We start from the raw sequence: 20,058 nt of genomic DNA on the forward strand, positions 1-20,058 counted from the left end.
TTTGTTCCTTTCTAAACTAAATGAGACATATGTTAACAATCCTGAACTTTCAGTTAAGAATTTGGTTTTTCATGATCTTGCTAGAGATCTTGCTGGGGGTGATTAAGTTTTTTCAAGAACTGACCATGATGGTGGGAATTAGCCGATAAAGACACTCCAGCTAGGACTGAATTCTGCTACCTCCCCAAGTGAACCCAAGACAAATGGAAAACAAGCTTAATTCCTGAGAATAAAAGGAATCATGGATCCAGAAGTAGTCATAAGGGTTGGCAAACTTTTTCTGTCAAGGGCCAGAGGGAAACATTTTAGGCTTTTTAGTCAAATACCATGTCCTGCATTGATTTTTAAATAATCCTTTAATAACATAAAACCATTTTAAACTCAGAAACTGCAAAAACAACAGGCTGTGTGCTGGATCTCACCCACACAAGGGCTGTAGTTTGCAATCTGCAATCTCTGGTACAGACCACAAATAGGAATTCATGTGAGACAGTATATGGGACTTTATTAAATAAGATAGATTTGGAGCAAATGAGAGGTAAAGTATAAAGGCAAACTAATGTCAGCGAATAATCTGAGCTGAAACAGTTCATAGTAAACATGAAGAGAATGCAGTAAGACTACATGTGAACACAGATGATGCTAAATGGGAAAGCAGGAAAAAAGGAGCACAGAGGACAGAAAAAAGAACAATTTGTGGGCCATCTTAAGCCACCAAGAAAACTTAATTCTACTATAGGGCAGAGGCTGGAAACAATGGCAGGGCCATTCTGTGAGGCCACGTACACCAGTTAAGAACTGAAGCATTGGCTCCAGTGAACTGGATCATGACAATCAGGAGACAGAAGTCTATCAGAACCCAAGTGTTAGGTCAGCAGCCTCCAGTGAGCTCATACATGAACTTCCTTGCAAGCTGTCTCCAGCTACACAACCATACATATATATTTAACTCATTTCATAATAAGTGAAGAGACACAGTTAATTTACACAAAAGCAAACCATTTACCACCTACTGTGTAACTTACTTTTTATTGAATCTTGCATTCATGATGGATACTCCTAGGTTTTGCCAGACACTTTAATGTTAAAGGTTAAATTAATTTTTTTTACATGCAAGTAGTGTGAAGTTTCCCCCACATGGGATAACTGATGATAAAAAGATGACATACTACATGGGTTATTTGCCTTTTTTAATTGAAAAGCTAACAGACTGGCTAGTTAAATTTCCCCCAAAACCACAAACTGAGTAGTAACTGAGTCTCTAGCCAATGTATTCAAAGCTAAGGATTAAAAATGCAAAAACAAGTCTTTAGATCCAATTAAGGGAGCCCAGCTACATACAGGCTCATCAATACCAGTGGTACTCCTTGACTCCAGGAAGTTGGAAGACATCCTAATAACCCCACTCAAAACATTTACCTCAAGTAGCCTTTTTCCAGTTTCCAACTCATGAATAAAGATAATACGTTGTTAATTCTATTTCAGAAAACTTTTTTCAACTTGTTTTATTTACAATGCCAACTTTTAAAAGGTCATTAAACTAAAGTTAACCAGACAATAAACTAGGCAGAAATCGCTTTACAAAGAGAGGGAAAGCCCAAAATGCCACCTTCTACAGAGAACCCACAGTTCAGTTTATTAAGAGCAAGGAAAAAAAGAAACTTTCGATCATACTAGAAGAAACTCAGCCATAAGTTTGGAATCTGTACTCAAACTACACATGCAAGGAGGACAATATTCTGCTAAAACAACTGATTTGCTGCTGCATTTGTCTACTGTTTGTCTAATATTAACAATTATAAACAGAGCAGTGCAACTAGTATTTGGAACAATCCTTACAGTGTTACAGTGTCAGGCATAACATCTCACTTCTCTTCACACCACTGGTTCTCTTTGCGTACCTAGAAGAGACAGATATAAGGAAGTACCTTAAGCCGCCTTTCTTAAGACTACTACCCTCATGATTCATTAAGAGCTTGTGAGGAGGGTTACCAAGGGACAGACGGAAAACTAGAAAAATACGAGGGTACAAGTACACTTCCTTACCCTCCTTTGCCTCCCCAGGTTTTTATTCTGCCCTGCTGAAATTATCAAAAAAGCAAAGGCAATGGGCAATTAAAACTTCAGTCACCAGAACTAACAGCCAATTTAAATACTTTCAGTTTGTAGCTGTGTCAACATTCTGATCTACTCTTTTGTTTCTTCCCCCATTCACTAAGTTGCTTTCTTTCAAGTATCCTGGCAGTACACTAGCCACAGTGCTTGCTTTTCTGAAGTCAAATATTTATGGCTTACACGTAAGCTCCAGGTGACAAAACTAGTAACTGTGAAGGAGGAAGTATCAAAGAACACCTATGGCTGCTAATTGTTCTTATGCTCATACAAGAATGGGAGCATGCAAGTATTTAGAATCACAGACAGACCAGTCTCTCAACAAGAATATTTTTATGACACAGAGGTACCTAGTTTATCATCTTTCAAGTAAAGTCAAGACTCCCTGATAGAGACACATCCTCTCCAGGTACGTTCTGAGTTTTACTCTTTTTTTTTTTTTTTTTAAAGCATGTGATTAGAAACAAGCTGTGAGCAACCTACCTGGGCTTCCTCTTCTTCAGTAAAGTCATTTTTGATATTGAAGGTCTTACGGATCTCCTCAGGAGTTTTCCCCTTGATCATATTGGCAACAGTCTTGCATGTAACATCAAGCAAACCTTTGATGTCTAAGTAGTTCGCAGCCTGGAATGTGATGGTTGTTTTCATTATATAGTTGATGTTTTCAACTAAATCCAAAGTTAGCAACTGCCAATCCATATGTAATTAAACTTAAAATGCTAGTTAATTTTGTGAAATTAAAGGGAAAATCAGATGCTTTTGTGAAATATTTTCATACAACCCTTTGTTACACCTTCTGTAATATGGAGTCCTGCTGCTGCCTTAAGTAAACCATACACCACCTCAAATGCTCAAGAATGGTCACTACTTGTGGGTGTGTGTATGTGTGCGCTCTGTGCACAGAAGCACCACATAGCAAATCTTGACAAAAATATTTAAAGAAACAGAAGCAATAACATTACATTTTACTGATCTTCTCAAAGAATGAGCTTTTGGATTCTTTGGTTTTCTTTACTATTTTTTGCTTTACAGGTTTCTGCTCTTTAATATTCTCTTCTGTGAGTTTAATTTCATCTCTGACTAGTTTAAGGTAAAAGCTTAGATCACTGATTTGACACTTTTCTTCTTTTCCAATATAGGTGTGCTCTAGTGCTATCAAGTAGTATTCCTCTGAATACTACTTTAGCTACGTCTCACAAATTCTCTTGTGTTGGGTTTAATTTCCCTTTAGATCAAAATACTTTCTGGTGTAAAATTTCCAATTCTTGCTTCTAATTTTCTATTTCTTCTTTGACTCGTGTTACTGTGAAGTGCTTGTTTTCAAATACTTAGGATTTTCCAGAGAGCTTTGTTACAGACTTCTAATTTGATTTCACTGCAATCAGAAAACACTATGTGTGCCTTGAGTTCTTTCAAATCTGAGACTTGCTTTTATTTCTAACATGTCTATCTTAATTTAATAGTACATACTTGAAAAAGTATTCTGCTGTAATGAGATTTAATGTTCTATAAATGTCTATCAGGTCAAGTTGGCCAGTAGTGTTACCTGAATCTTCTATATCCCTATTCATTCTATTTGTATTATCAATTAAGGAGAGACAGAAGATGGTGGGTATATCTATCCTTTGAGTTCTACTGGTTTTTGTTTCACTTTTTGGAAATTCTGCCTTTAGACAGATAAACATTTAGGATTGTTATGTCGTCTTAACAATGGACTGATTCTTTACCATTATGCAACAACCCTCTTTAATCCTGGTGATATTTTTAACTCGGAAATCTACTTTTAACACATCATTGTAGTTTTCTTTTGATTACTATTTGCATAATTTAATCTTCTTCCACCCTCTAAAACTAAGAGTGTCATTATAGTGGGTGTTTTGGGGGCAGTGCCTAGGTGGCTTGGTTGGTTAAGTCTTGTCTCCCTGGTTAAGTGTTGTCTGCCTTAGGCTCAGGTCATGATCCCAGCATCCTGAGATCAAGCCCCACACTGGCCTTCCTACTCAGCAGGGAGTCCGCTTCTCCCTCTCCCTCTGCTGCTCTCCCCTGCTAATGCTCTCTCACTCTCCAAATAATAAAATCTTCAAAAAATAAAAATAAAACATAAAGCAGGTATTTTGGGGAGAGCATAGCTGAAATATTTTTTAATTCAAAGGTGACAATCTGTACTCTCTTTGTGTTTAAATCCATTTATATTTAATGTGATTGTTAATGTATGAATTTAAATACAGCACTGCATTTGAGTTTAGAGAATTAAAATTTAGTAACAATGAATTTAACAAGTTAAACTCTCTTAGAAATGCAAACTAAACTCTTACAAGTCTTAGAAGTGCTGAACTAGAGATATTTTAAAGTATGCATTAAAAACATACCAGAATAAGTTCAAAAAGTGTTCCTTGGTCAACTTTCAGGAATTCTTGGTCCCAAACAGGAATATCATCTGTCCGCTTTTCTTTGTTCTCATCATCCTCAGGAGGAGGGGGGTCATCCTTGTGGTGGGTGCACCACTGAATGACCTGTAACAAAGTTCATTTCTCTGTGGCACTATATCACGAGGTACTCATTCCACTACTGGGGCAAGGTTATTCCTACACTGGGCTAAGAACTAGATAGAAGCTAACTTGAATGGCCAAATTAGTGGCCAGGCTTGAAAAGGAAAACTGAAGCTTGAAGAATCTTCACAACCCTTGAGGCTAGAAAATCTTAGAGAACAGCAAACCATGCAGATAGATTACTATACGTGACCACATTAAAAAAGCTCCTGTGCAAAAGAGACATGAAGTCAGACAGGATAATGAATAGAAAATACGTGCAACAGGAACAACCAGCAATGATTACTCTCTAGAATAAATCGTAAAAAAGAATACAAAGCGGGAAACCTGGCTGGATTAGTCAGTAGGGCATGTGACTTTTAATCTCAGGATGCCCATGTCAAGCATAGAGCTTACTTAATAAAAAAAAGAAAATCACTACAAAGATATGGGCTACAGATATGAACAGGCTACTCACAAAAGAAATCTGAATACTCAAAAAAGAGAAAATGCTCAGTATTATTAGATGCAAAAAAAAAAAATCAACAGTCTAGTCAGGTCCTACTTTAGAATGACTAAAGGGGGGGGGGAAGAATCAAGATTTTGATACTCATCACTGTCAACAGTGTGAGGATAACATGAATTCTTATACTAGAGAGTGTAAATTGGCATAACCCCTTTCAAAAGTAATCTAGCAACTACCTAATGAAGGCAAGGATACAATATCACCAAGCAATTCTAAATATCCTTCACATATGCATGAGACTACTGGGTATAAGGATACCAGAAAAGCCGACATGTTCCCTTAGTAGGAGAATAAACAGATCAAGTTTCAGGAAGCTGGTTAGATCACAAGTACCATCATTAAGACCAAAATGAACACTGAAAGTATTACAAGTTGTAGAATCTAGGTGATAGGTAAATGGGTGTTTGCTGTATAATATCACTTTCTGTATGACTAAATTTTCTTTAGAGTATATAATGCTGGAGAAATAAACAAAGCTGAAAAAAAAATGGCAGAGCTGAGAAATTATACTGCCAGGATATAAAAAAAAAAAAAAAAAAAAAGGAAAGAACTATTTTTAGAAGGATAAGCCAAGCTAGGAGTTTTAAAGAAATAAACAATGCAGGGATCCCTGGGTGGCACAGCGGTTTAGCGCCTGCCTTTGGCCCAGGGCGCGATCCTGGAGACCCGGGATCGAATCCCACGTCGGGCTCCCGGTGCATGAAGCCTGCTTCTCCCTCTGCCTATGTCTCTGCCTCTCTCTCTCTCTCTCTCTGTGTGACTATCATAAAAAATAAAAAAAAATAAAGAAATAATGCCTTTTTAAGAATTATTCTAGTTGTATAAAAAAAAGCTATCAATATTTGCTTATGTAGGGATTAAAAAAAAACTCTTAAAAGAGGATGTATGAAATGAATGTTGATTATCATTACTTGAGAGGGTTTCAGGTCAGATAGAGATAAGAATGGGAGATTTTACTGTATACTTTTATGTTTTAGATCATGCAATTATTCAATACATAAGCTTAAACATTCTTAAGACTTAATAATGAAAATAGGTTAAAAAAAACTTTCTCTCAGAAGTGGCTCTATAATCACCCAGCCCATCAACCCTGTCCTTCTTACTAATTCTTTGCTTGTTCACTATGCTCTAGTCACCACACTTGCCTCCCTTCCTTTCCTCAAAAGGTAGAGCATGCTCTTGTCTTAGGGTCACTGCACTTGCTCTCATTGCCCAGAATTCTCTTCCCCTACATATTAATTAATGTCTTTGTTTAAAGATCAACTTCTCAGGAAGGGATTCCCCTACCACTTTTATCTTAAAAATAGGTAATTCTCCACCAACCAACCCACTTATACTCCACAGCTTTTCCATCTGACATATTTCTTACATTATACATTTCCCCCACACCTTTAGAATGTTAGTTCCTAAGGGTAGAGATTTAGTCTCTGGTTCACTGCTATATCGCCAGCACCTAAAAAATATCTGGCATTTGAATGAGTGCAAACATCAGATGCATTTTGCGTTAGTATAAAATAGAATGTTAACTCCAAGACAATACCCAGAAGATAAAATATAAAGCTTCTAAACCATAGAATACTATAAATGAGGTAAGACAATGCAAAGTAATAGAAACACTATATAAACAACTCTTGTAAAAAAGCCCACTGAACTACAAAATGGATGAATCCTGAAACCATTTTGCAAAGTGAAATAAGCCAGACAAAAAAAAGGCAAATACTGTATAATCCCACTTATAGGAGATACCGACAACAGTCTAATTCATATAGACAGACAATAGAATAGTGGTTAGTTACAAGGGGCTGGAGGTAGGAGTATTGAGGAGTTATTGTTTGTTTAATGGGTACATAGTTTCAGTTTGTAATAATGAAAAATTTGTGGAGATGGTGAGTCGTGGTAATTGCACAGCAATACAAATGTACTTAATGCCACTGAATTGCCCAGAGTGGTAATTTTTATGTTATGTATATTTTATAACAATTTTTTTAAGTCCATCAGAAAGATGTGCAAAGGAAAACAAAGCAGAAAATATAAATGGCCAGTAACATATGTAAAAATTGTTCATGCTTAGAGAATCACTTTTTACCCACTCGAGGGCAATTAAAAGAACTGTTAATAGCCAATCATGGTAAGATATGAAAAAATATACAGCATAGCTGCATTTCACACCAGGGTCACGAGAAAGCAGGAGATGAAACTGCATATGGGCAATGACTTCTGAAAATCTCTGAGAAAGGGGCCAAATGGAACCAACCATTCCCATCTCTAATCCTAATTTCCTCTACCTTGTAAAAACTGAGTGGTCTTTCTCCAAATGAACATCCAATTGAATAGCTGGCTCTGTTAAGGAGCCTTGTGCCCTGAAACACTAAATTTGATTCAATGTAAAGAGCCTTTTATGCTTAAATATAAGGTAAGGTGAGCAATGGTGAGGGTACATTTGTTCTCAAGCTCCCCTTGACAATTTTTTCCTTTTTGCTAAGCACATACTATTATTATTTCAGTAATTTAAATGTGTTAATCAAAAAAACTACACAACCTAGGGTGCCTGAGTAGCTCAGTCAGTTGTGTCCAATTCTTGATCTCAGTTCAGGTCTTAATTTCAGGGTGGTGAGTTCAAGCCCCATATTGGGCTCTACACTGGGCATGGAGCCTACTCAAATAAATAAACTGCACAACTCAAATATTCTCAGGGCCTGTTTAAATAAATACAACAAACATTTAGAATCATAATCCGTCTGTGTAATGAAGCTACCTATGTAGCAGTATAGGAAGATCATCAGGATGTTAAGTGACAAAAGAAAAGTACATATTCAAGCACACAGTTTGTTACCTTACCTTTTTTAATATTGCTGCGTTAACATTTGGTAGAGGAACTGGGTCATCATCTCCTTCATCATCCATTCCCAAATCTAAGAAAATTATATGAAGAGTTGCCATTATTTCCTAATTCTATTGTAAGATCGACACCAACCAGACATGTCAAACAAGTACCTTGTAAAACATTGTCTAAAAGTCCTTGAAAAGTACTTTACTAAGAAATAGTCTCTTATAAGCATTTAAAATTAGCGGTTCCTAGTAAGTGGTCCATAAACCACCTAAAACTATAAAACTGTGTTACTAGACAAATACAGGAATATTACATAAACAGAATCCTTAAAGAGGAAGAAAAGTAACCTAATTAAGTGAGATTGAGATGACTTTGGGGTGGGGTGGGGGGGATCAAAGCCAGACTCCTAGTCTTCCTCTTTATACCAAACTCTCTAGATGGGCTGCATTTAGAAAAATAACACTAAAATAAAAAGTATTTCAAGTAACAGAATCTCAGTCTATTAAAATCTGAAGCCCAAAGAGATATACACACACACACAAATCATGCAGCCACTGACAAACAAAAATAAGGCAAGCAGAGCCATACATACTGGGTATGATTCCAGGATTAGAGTTTTTAAAAGCCAGGTATAAGAAAATAAATGTTACTGAATAAAAATGGGTATACACATATATTTAAAGTATTTCCAGAAGGATACATATGGAATTGTTAACAGTATCATGTGTAGGGTTAATAATAATAATAAAAGTTAATAATGTGGGCTGAGGGACTCTGTTTCAGTGTATACCTGTTAGTGTTATTCATCACATATTATCCATAATTGTGAATCTATAGATTGTCCTGGTAAAAAGCCTAACTTTCATATTCTCAAAGTGACTGGTAAACAAAACAAAAAACAAAAAAACCCTTAAAATTAAAATCCCTGTTAAAGATTCTAAATAAGAGTGTATTTTCATGCTAAATGGGTTTGTTTGTCCTTCAGTCTCTATTATGACTAAAAAAGAGCTGCTCAAAGTTATTTGTTAGTAAGTATGAAGATTAGAGGCCAAAGTTACTTTAGCACTATATTGGTGGTAGCAGAGTACCAGTTATGCTGACATGGCCAGCATTGAGTCAAACCATTTGAGTTCCTGATGTGTAACAGGTGTCCTTGGCAGTGGAGAGTGAGCAGTGAATATAGAGGATACAAAGAATTGTTGCAATTTTAGACAGAACTGCTCAAGATGTCTCAGTGACAAGATGACACCGTAGTAAAATCCTAAAGGAGAGAAAACACCTAAGTAGAGGAAATGACAAACGCAAAGTCCTTGTGATAGGATGCTCTGGCATGTTCCAATAACACTAAAGGAATCTAGTGTTACTACAGCAGGTTTAGCAAGGGTGAAAGGAGTAGATGAGACCAGTGACAGGGGACCTGATGGTCACAGGGCCCCATGCATTTTGGCTACCGTATTGGGAAGAGATGGTAGAGAGTGGCAGAGAAAAGATGGAAATCTACTATGGGGCTGGCAATAATCCAAGCACAAGATGGTGACTTGTACAGGTTTACAGCTACGGAAGAAGAAATGATTCAATTCTGTATGCATTTTGATGGCAGAGGCAATGGATGGGAAATAGAATGTGAGTCAGGGAAGACGAAGGTTTATGACGTAAGGAACTAGATGAAACTGCCAATGGAGTTGCCAATAACTGATAGGCAGAAGGCTGTCAGAGAACTGTTATTTTGAAGGGCTGGGAATTAAGAACTCTAGCTTATTGAGTCTAGGTACCTATTAGATAACCAAGGGTAGACCAAGCAGTTAAATATGCCAAGTCTAAAAATCAAAAGAGAGAAAAAATAAAAATAAAAATAAAAATAAAAATAAAAAGAAGACACAGAATTGTAGGTAGTTTTGGGAATTGGTGTTTAGATGGCTTACAACACTATCAGGCTAGATGAGAAGACCAAAGGAATGAAGGAGTATGAATATGATGAAGACGTCCAATGATTAAGCCAGCCGTGAGGAACTACGGGCTTTAAAGATAGGAAGACACCAAAGCTCTGAGTGAAGTGACAAGTAAAGTATCCTGGAAGTCGGATGTAGAAGAGGATGATCAAATGGTGTCAATTGGTCTAGATGAGAAATCAGACTATGCACTTGACAACATGGAGGTCAATGAGCTTAACAGGCAATTTTACTGGAGTGGTAAAGATTAGAGTATATTCAAAAAGAATCCTATTTTCCTGTATAGATGGATCATTCATTTCCCCTCCTCCTTTCTACCAATGTTGTTCCTTGATCCCATCTCAATCTAAGAGTAAAACTGTAAAAATGAGTGTGTCAATTTTGACTAAGCCACTTTTGCTTTTCCTGTACTAGTATGAAGTATTTTTAATCTGGGGGAGAAAATGAAGTTACACTATATAAAATACTTATGTTTGGGAATTTGAGATAGTAGAGGAAACATAATACAGAAGACTAACTTGTTTAGATCCAAACATTATATGGAAGAAAGGCTTAAGTCACATTAAAAATAAGGACCTTACAGTACAACTGTAGGATCAACTGAAGGATCACTTCTCTAGCATTTAAACCAAGGATGTGCAATTCCTTTCTACTTTTAGACTGAATGCACAAGTATCAATAGTCATTCCTTTAAGCTATTTAGTTTCAAAGACTTCTGAAAGACACCTGTATCCTGATACCACATCCTGGACCTAAACAAATCAGTCAACTCACATGTACACATGCTGAGATTTTCACTTCTGATTATCCTGTGATTAGGTTTTATTTTTGTTTTAAGTCACAAAAAAACCCATAATCAAAAATAAGAAAAACAGTTAAGTTGCCAAATTCAATAGACGCTAATTCTGAAGAGGCTAGAATTCTATATTCTTTAAGTACCACTGGTACTTAAAGTCATTCACCTCTAATGCCCAAAGGCTATGGAAGAAAAGAATCATATAACTGTTGCTATCACTCCACTTGCTTCAGTGATCTAAAGAGGCCTGGAAAACCTTCAAGGAGCCCTACGTTCCTACATGGCAAATGCTTCTTTGAAGCAGCACAGGACAGATTAGTGTGCCAGACACCAACTAAGATGAAATAAAGAACACTTCCATTGCCAAAGCAAGAGTTCAGGCAGCAATTTTGGTATCAGTTTCTACACCTTCTAGGTAATGCCTTACTCACCTGCCTTTAGGGACACTTGGATTGCTTTCACACTCTTTATTAGTGACCATACCATAGTTCTTCATTCAACAGGTACTTGATGAACAGTGACTGTGGGATGTACCAAGGGGTTTACAACTTAATAGAAGTGATCTATTTTTGTAAGTTATCAGGATACAGGACTGTAAGTGCCACAGGAGTGGTACCAATTACCAAAAAAGAGTTACACGTTCAGCTTTTATCAGCAAACAGAAGTCACCAGCTTAGAAAACAGAAGACACACCCTCTGCAATTTAGCTTTTGCCTCTACCATACCTAATAAACGCAGTAAGTAATGCTCTAACTTACTGTGAAATCTCAAATGACCAGAGTATAGTATATGAATCTGATAATCATTCTGGTCATCTCAAAATGCCTCCCTCGTCCCTTGGTTTCCACAAATCTTACTCCACTCATCTTCCACTTCTGACTTCTACTCACTTGACACCACCTGCCTCCCGTTCCAATATGGCTGACTGCCAATCTCATTTACTCCCATAAACACTCCTATAACCCACTACACAAACTATGTATCTCCAGCAGTCCACCAAGACTGGACCAAGAGCCACATAGATTATTACAAAAATCTTCTTGGGGCAGGGAGGGGTTAAGTAAACATACCTAAGAAGTCATTTTCTTTCCATTTCTCTCAAACCCATTCTTCAGATCTACCAACTACAGTATCACAATCTCATTCTATAACAATAAACCCCAAATAAAAACCTCTACTTTCCTAGAACACATCTTGTCTACTTTACCTCAGAATCATCTCCTAAAACATTCTAATTTTACTAGAACTGAAATATCACATCACTACTGCTACCCAGTGTAGTCTCTCCACAAGCTTGAAAAGTAACATCAGCCAAGACGTTCCACCAGTACCACTTGGCACACTCTACTAACGCACTAATTACACCGTGTGACGGTTTGTGTTCTTTGGTGTCCTTCTCCCCTCCTAGTTTACAAATTCAAGAGCAAAGACTATTTCTCACTCACCTTCCTTTCACTGCACTTTTCACTTAAGTATAAGCTAAATAAAAACCTTTGATATTTGAGTACTTAACATCCTTATTACTGTTAATTTTTTTTCACTTACCAGTAAAAAGAGACTTACCAGTAAAAAATGCTAGAAATTGATTTGTAATGTCTCCATATACTATTACTGTCCACCAATCCAGTAATAATGTTAAGAAAACATTCATTTTAACTAGTAAAGTTCTGAAATGTTTCAGAGCCTGTTTTCTAACCTTAATTCTTCAATGTGCCATGTATATGCTTTGCAGCAGTTTCAGGGGAATGACAAAATGGACAAAAGGAAAAACTCGGTCAAAAAAAAAAAAAAGGACATCTCAGTTTACCATCTACTCAGCTTACTTCTCTGTTGAAACAAAGGACTCTATTTAGATATCATATAGGAATGTATCTCTTTTCCAGAGCCTTTTATTTTTCTCATTAGAAACTGTGAATCCAAATTCACTTGATAATTAGGCCATTGTCTGATGCTTAGAAATCACTTCAATATTAGCTTATGATCTTATTTATTTAGTAATGAAAAAAAATCCATTAATTCAGACAATGCAGAAAATATCCTCTATCAAAAAGATGCAGTTAATTCTTTAATTCAAAAAATGTAAACTTTACCCCTTCATACTCTTGAGCATTTAATGACAAATCGTGACTTGTTTAACTTCAATGTTCACAGGTTACCTCCAACTAAACATTACTTCCTCTTTCCCCTGTCTCAGGTTTTCTAATAAACTTACCTTCCAACATGGTCTTGATAGTCACAGACTGTTTGGCAATTTCAACATCAACTTCAAATATCTCTCCATCAGAACTCTGCAACTTAATTGAAGGCATCTAAAAAAAAGGTACTACACTGAATTTGAAATATAAGAGATACTACTTTTTTACATTTCATCAACTAGTCTGTTGTTAAAAGACATCTAACATATTAACTATAAAATCCTAACGACCTGTAGTATATATATAATCCTGTAAAACACGGCCAGTGGTTATTCCCAGGCTAGCATAGAAGTATTGCTATCAATTTTTTCAAAGTGTAACTCCTAGGAATACAAGCTTTTAATTTTAAGGCTTGCCCTACTGAACTTATTACTGGTATAAATTTTAGAGTTACATTCTGTATTTTTAATGTAAGATATATTTAAAATAAACTATTCAGCCTGAGCCTGCATTTTGTTGTTGCTGGTGTTTTTTCTAAAGCTTTTTTATTTTGGGGCGCCTGGGTGGCTCAGTTGGTTAAGCATCTGTCTTCAGCTCAGGTCATGATCCCACGGTCCTGGAGTTGAGCCCCACATCGGGCTCCCTGTTCAGTAGGATGTCTGCTTCTCCCTCTCCCTGCCGCTCCCTGTGCTGGTGCTCTGCCAAATAAATAAATAAAACCTTAAAAAAAAAAAAAAGAGAGAGAGAGAGATTTTAAAGAGAGAGCTCTAGAGGATGCATACACACACTTATGCATGCAGGGGAGGGGCAGAGGGAGAGAATCTTAAGCAGACTCTGTGCTGACAGGGAGCCCCACGCAGGACTCAATCCTACCACCCTGAGACCAGGACTGGAGTCAAAATTCAGAGTCAGAGGCTTAACCAACTACGTCACCCAGCACCCATTTGCCTGCCTTTCTGCTGTCACTGAATGCTGACTACTCTCATCTGAATAGTTAACTGTCACAATAAACCTCCTGCAAAGTCCAAAATAAATGAAGTTACCAAGTAAGATACAAATGTTCCAATAGTGAGACTTACCAGTAAAAAATGAGTTCAGATCTGAGGAGTGTTATGAGAATATTCTTATTTTATGTTTGCATCAATGTAAAATATAGAAGATAATAATATATTTAAGGACAAACAAATGTCAATCTCATCTGCTAAACTAAAAGTACTTAAATTTAACAGCCTTTTTTATCTTCCATTACTGACTGTCCAGGTGTCCAAATTTGAGTTCTCCTGCTAAAATAAAATCCTCAGAGAAATAACCTGTTACTAGCTTCAAAAATGTATTTATTACCTCAGACTGGGAAAAAGATACCTCTTAGATAAAAATTAAGCAATTAACTACAAAGGACTTGAGTTCTAGCAAAACCAAAAAACCCCACTTCTTTAAAATGAAAAGTTCCAAGCCATCAATTTCTTATCTTCAGATTCTTAGGGGAAGTAGGAAGAGCAGCAATACCCGACTCTAAACATTACTTTACAATCTCTTCAAATTTCAAATAAATATTTTACAGGCCCATGCTTCTCAGGTATTCATAATCCTGCAATGGCCCTATTAACTCTAGAGTGTAGAATTCGCCATTTAAAATATTCACTGCACCTATTTTAGGATCAAAGATTCCAAACCCATTAAATCAGTTAAAATATTCATTCCACTTTTCTTAGACAATTATCTCTATTACCCAAATAAGCTGTTAGAGAAAGGAAGCAAAAAAAGGTAAAGCTCTGTTTTAAAATCAGCCACTGCAATATCCTGCTCTCACTGGTCCAGGGCTGGAGAGAATCAGATTTCACTTTTCAGTTCACAAATATGTCTGTTCCTCCATGTTGCTTAGTGCTTGCCAATAATGCAGTTGTCCTATTCAATGGAGAAGGGCCCAGAGCAGAGGACCTTCCCTGTGACAAGACAATAACAAAAGGTATCCCTCCCAAAAATATTTTAGTGTGAATCCAATTTTTAACTACAAAACATTCTATGCTCTTTTTATATCCCATAGTGCTGCAATCAGCACTACTACAGAAAGGCAAGCTTGGCAATACAATTGATAAAATTACTTGTGAGCACAATGACCATTTCATATTGCTTTCAAGTAACTGTTGGTAAATAACCAGATCTGCTTAGTCATAGTCAAATTCCGGTATTATATTACTCTTAAGGGAGTTGAGATCTTATTAAATAAGCAGGGAGGCAATGGGTTCATTTGTAATCGAATTCACTTTGTGATCCCAAACTTAATACTTCAAAGGGTCGTTTTGTTTTCGTTTTTTACTGTCATAGAGTTGGAATTCAGGACAAAACTGTAATGATGATAATGGACGAGATTCTGATTGGACATGCTTTCAAGACAATTCCTTAAGCTTCTGATCTTGAAAATCAATCACCTTCCATTACTGGCATGAAACAGATTCTATCAACAACATAAGAGAAACCAGTGTTTTCAGTGACCCGAATTGTTGACACTTTTTTGAGAGCAGAATGGAGAACTCTACGTTGCTCTATGACACAGATACATTCTATCGTGACGCTCTGGTGAAAAATTCATGACCCCAAAACCCAAACCTGAGATCCTTATCCAGGTGAACGTCCTATCCCCGTTAAAACTTAAAAGCAGCCTGGCTTCGAAAGAGTTAGGCCTCCTAAAAGTCACACCACGATGACGAGAACATCTGGCTATTTCAACAGTTGTTTCAGCAACTCCAAGCTGTGGCAAAATAATGGAGAGAAATATTCTGAAGCAGCAGGCGGCCTGCCGGGCAAACGTGCGGCCCAAGCAGGTAGCCACAGCTTACTGTGGCCAGTCACGCCAGACACAAGGAAGAGGGAAAAAGATGGGAGCGAAAACCACCCAGCGCTCCCGGGCTCCCACCGCCACGCGCCTTCGGGACGCCAAGACAACAAACAGGCACGCACGCCCACGCCGGCCCGGGGGCCTCCGCCGAGAGCCCCGCCACCGCCCCCACCCCCACGCGGTCCCCGAGGCCCGCAGGCCCCCGGCCAACGGAGGCCCCGCGCCGCAGCCTGGGCCTCGCGGCCGAGCTCCGCGCAGGCAGGCGGACCCTCGCCCCTTGCGAGGAGGGGCCACTCTCCGGCCCGGCTCGCACCTTCTCCCGGCCGCCCCAGCGCCCCCGAGGCGTCGTGAGGACGCGCGGCCGGGAGAGGGCTCGCCGGCACCTCCCGGGAACAGGGTCGGCGACGGGCGCGCTGGGCCTGAGGGAGGCCTGGCCCAGGTGCCTCCCGCCTCCCGCCTCGGGCGGCCGCCCAGCCCGCAATCCACGGCACCACCGCCCCTTCGCGTTCGGTCGGCGGCTACTCACGGTGCTCGGTCTCGAGCCGACGGCGGGCTGGAGGCTGCCAAGAGCGGAGCACCCAGGCCGGCCGGAGGAGAAAGGGGGAGAACAAGGCCTCTACGGCGGCGCGGCGCGGCGTCGGCCTTATAAGGGCGGGCGCAGGCGCTGAGGACCCCGGGCCCGCGGCGTCACAGAGCCGGCGGGGCTGGCCGCCGAGATCGCCTGACGCAGGCGGAGACAGAGGGGCGGAGGGGCGGGCGCTACGGCGCGGGGGCGGGGCTTCGCTCTGACCCCCCCCCCCCGCATTCCACCCCCGCCCCGCCCCGCCCCACCCGCCTCACCCGCCTCACCTGCGCAGCCGCGGCTCGCGGTCCTGCAAGCAGAACCGCGGGACGGGTTGGGGTGCTCCGCCGCCTGCAAGGGTCCTTCAGGCAGGGGCTGGCCTCTGCCGAGTTAAAGACTCCCTCCGTGGAAAGCCTAGAAACTGCTAGTGAGCGTGTGGGCGCCGAGGGACTGGTGTCGGGGAGGGGCTGCGCACCCCCCCCCTTTCAGGACGGGGAGAGGGGCCCCGCGGGAGGAATGACATCCCCGAGCCCAGCGTGCGGTAGCTCACTCTCCGGGGTAACCCGTGAGGTTGAAGGGTCGTTGCCCTCTCCCTGCTCTGGACCTCCGAACACGTGCAGACCAACGCAGCTTAGTGCTCTTCAGCCTTGCGTCCTACCGTTGTTTTCCCGAGAGGCCTCCAGGCCGGAGGAGCCATTGTTGCAGAGGACCCCCGAGTCTGGAAAGGAGGCCTCTCTGGAAGCAAATTCGTGTACTGAGCAGACGTGCGTGTGAGGCAGGGCAGCAGGATTCTAGGGGTGAACCAGGCAGCCTGGGAGGGTGCTGCCTGCACAGAACTCTTGCTGTGGGATGTTCCCTGAAGTCTGCTGGGTCCATAGGATGAAGCTAACGCTAAAGGAAAGGGAGTTTGTGACAAAACACCGCCCCCCACCCCTCCCAACCCAGCCCCACGCCCTGCAGTCAGGGGCTCTGCGGGACTCCGCTGTGTTGCTGCTTGGTGAGCACTGCCGCCCCTCTCGGGCCGACTAAGGCGCCTGGCTCACCTAACCACCGAGCATGTGATGGGATTCCTGACGCCAGGGAGACAAAAGACACTTCCACACAGGGCCCCCTAAAGAAATCAGAGGCCTACAGCTCTTCTGGGATGGGACTGGGCAGGGAAGCCAAGCAGCTTCTTGGATTACCAGGTCTTTGTCTACAAGCTGTGGTATCCAGTGTCTGCCAGGTGCCACAGCTGATGGCAGGGAGATGAAAGGACCTACACATCTCATACTTTTTTTTCCACAACACAGCCCTGCCCTCTGCAGCTCAGGACTCTGGTCCCCTAGATAAGGCCCACTGGAGCCCCTTTGCTCCCTTGCCCGTGGCATACAGGTGACACCTTGCAAACTCCTGTTAAACATCCTGAGAAGGAAGGACTGAGCAATAATAGGTCATGTGTCCAGCCTGAGGACCCAGCATGGAGTAGGTGTATGCTTTTCCAAATATGTCTGGGGACCACCAGTGTTAGAATCACCAAGAGATGCTTGTTTTTCTTTTCTCTTTATTTATTTTTTAAAGATTTTATTTATTTATTCATGAGGGGCAGAGACATAGGCAGAGAGAGAAATAGGCTCCTTGCTGGGAACTCGTGTGGGACTTGATCCCAGCACTCTGGAATCACCACCTGAGCCAAAGGCAGACACTCAACCACTGAGCCACCCAGGTGCCTGAGATGTTTGTTTTCAAAATGCAGATTTCATTTATTCATATCTGGTCTATTTTTTTTAATTTTTTATTTATTTATGATAGTCACAGAGAGAGAGAGAGAGAGAGAGGCAGAGACACAGGCAGAGGGAGAAGCAGGCTCCATGCACCGGGAGCCCGACGTGGGATTCGATCCCAGGTCTCCAGGATCGTGCCCTGGGCCAAAGGCAGGCGCCAAACCGCTGCGCCACCCAGGGATCCCTCATATCTGGTCTATTATATTCATAGATTATCTCAGGAAAGTTACATAAGAAATTGCCTCATGGCAAAGGGAACCAGGTGACGAGGTTTAAGGGGCTGGAGTGATTTGTTCACTTTATACCCTTTTCTACCTTTTGGATTTTGATCCATATGAATATATTACATATTCAAAAATGTTTTACTTCAAAAAATAAGTTGGCATCAAGTCAAGAAAAATGCAGATTCCTGGGTCCACTCTTGATCTAATGAATCTGATTCCCTGGTGGCAGGTTTTTCTGCCTTTTTTTTTTTTTTTTTTTTTTATTCATGAGAGACACCGAGAGAGAGAGAGAGAGGCAGAGACACAGGCAGAGGGAGAAGCAGGCTCCACGCAGGGAGCCTGATGTGGGACTCGATCCTGGGACTCCGGGACCACACCTGGGCCGAAGGCAGACACCCAACCCCTGAGCCACCCAGGCATCCCGGTTTTTCTGCCTTTTAAACAAGTTTTCCAAGGGATTCTTAAGCTGAGGGTTAGTTGAGAAACCACTGTAGTAGGGTCTCAGTGATGAATTACTGCTAAGAAGGGCCCAGCAGTGTCTGTCAAAGGTGACTCATTTAGGGGCACCTGACTGGCTCAGTGGTTGAGTCTCTGCTTTTGGCTCAGGTTGTGGTCTCAGGGTACTGGGATCGAGTCCCGCATCAGGCTCCCCACAGAGAGCCTGCTTCTCCCTCTGCCTATTTCTCTGCCTCTCTCTGTGTCTCTCATGAATAATTTTTTTTGAAGGTGACTCATTTAGCCCCACACTTTCTGAATCAGCCTTCAAACTCTCCTTCTAGGATGGACAAGGCAATTGGAGGACTGTCAGGTGCAGGCTGGTGATTATTCATCCCCACTCATTTATCCATAATCACCAACCCAGGTCAGAAAGGACTGGCCCCCACAGAGTCCCCTTGCTGGGTAAAAGTGCGAGGAAATAGGGATTCCTCTAACTTCAAAGCTGGCCCTGAGAAGGCTTAGGTCTTGTCCTTACTTCAGCCACTCCACACACCATGTAATCAAAGCTCTTTGTTCTGCAGAGGAAGGAAATAAAACCAAAGAGAAGGGACATTTCCGTTGTCAGAAAGCCACTGTGTGGAACAAGGTTGAGGCTCCAGTCCCAGCTATGTTGCTGCCACCACAGCCCAAATACTGAATTGTAGCTACATCCCTCAAATGCTAGGAATATTTTCTGATTTACTACTGTTTCCAGCATACTACTTGCAGAGAAGCTAAAGGGCTCACATTCAAGTCCAGGTGGGAAAATCTGCTTTTTATGGTGAATTCATTTCCAGGGATTATCTCACTTTGTAAATCGAGTTTCATTGCTATAAAGAGTTCACAGGAGAATTCCTATGAGGACCAGTTCTCTCAGTGCATCTAAAATGGGACTTTGCTGCCCAGAATTCAGTTCACACTCCCTTTGTCAGGCACCTACCCTTGGGACTAACTGAATCTGAAGGTGTGTTCCAGCCCATAGGACAGCATGTAAGCGGAGAAGTAATCCAGTTCCCAGGAGATCTCTGACCTTCTTTCTTCCTTTTTCCAAACTCTAAGCCTTCCATCTAAAAGCCAGACTACCTTATTACTCCAGAAGAGAAAGGGCTGGATGTAAAGAAAAAAGTCAAATTTTTGGATCTTGATTTGCAAAATGAACTCTTAGAATAAATGGAATCTTTAGAGCAAGAAGGTTTTTTGGAGCAAAAAGCCCAAGACGCTGAAGGACTCAAATCTTAAATGGTATAACAGCAACAGCAGTGTTAGGAAAAAGAAGGTATGATGATACCAGAACCAATTTTCCCAAAGGATAGGGGTGGG

At 40.9% G+C, this 20,058-nt stretch overlaps 1 protein-coding gene across 2 annotated transcripts; it reads right to left on the reverse strand.

Moving 5' to 3' along the window:
• Positions 1-1,010: 1,010 nt before the first annotated feature.
• Positions 1,011-16,398, reverse strand: SKP1 (S-phase kinase associated protein 1). Of its 2 annotated transcripts, XM_077911676.1 has the most exons (7): positions 16,239-16,388; positions 15,484-15,625; positions 12,954-13,050; positions 8,005-8,078; positions 4,482-4,625; positions 2,596-2,736; positions 1,011-1,901 (listed from the first exon to the last, which is right to left on the reverse strand). In XM_077911676.1, the coding sequence occupies exons 3-7, from the start codon at positions 13,048-13,050 to the stop codon at positions 1,866-1,868; spliced, it is 492 nt and encodes a 163-aa protein (XP_077767802.1). In that variant the 5' UTR covers positions 15,484-15,625; positions 16,239-16,388; the 3' UTR covers positions 1,011-1,865. The 2 variants fall into 2 exon arrangements, with proteins under 2 accessions (XP_077767802.1, XP_077767801.1); XM_077911675.1 differs by lacking the exon at positions 15,484-15,625 and having other exon boundaries at positions 16,239-16,398.
• Positions 16,399-20,058: the final 3,660 nt, after the last annotated feature.

The sequence above is a fragment of the Canis aureus genome, chromosome 10 (assembly GCF_053574225.1).
Source record: "Canis aureus isolate CA01 chromosome 10, VMU_Caureus_v.1.0, whole genome shotgun sequence".
NCBI lineage: Eukaryota > Metazoa > Chordata > Mammalia > Carnivora > Canidae > Canis > Canis aureus.

Excerpts from the sequence above, each read along its gene's own strand:
- SKP1 (XM_077911675.1), bottom strand. The coding sequence starts at position 13,050 with ATGCCTTCAATTAAGTTGCAGAGTTCTGATGGAGAGATATTTGAAGTT. Across the intron at positions 8,079-12,953 it reads TATCAAGACCATGTTGGAAG|ATTTGGGAATGGATGATGAA; the intron begins GTAAGTTTATTA and ends TAATTTTCTTAG. Across the intron at positions 1,902-2,595 it reads CTGAAGAAGAGGAAGCCCAG|GTACGCAAAGAGAACCAGTG; the intron begins GTAGGTTGCTCA and ends TGTCTCTTCTAG.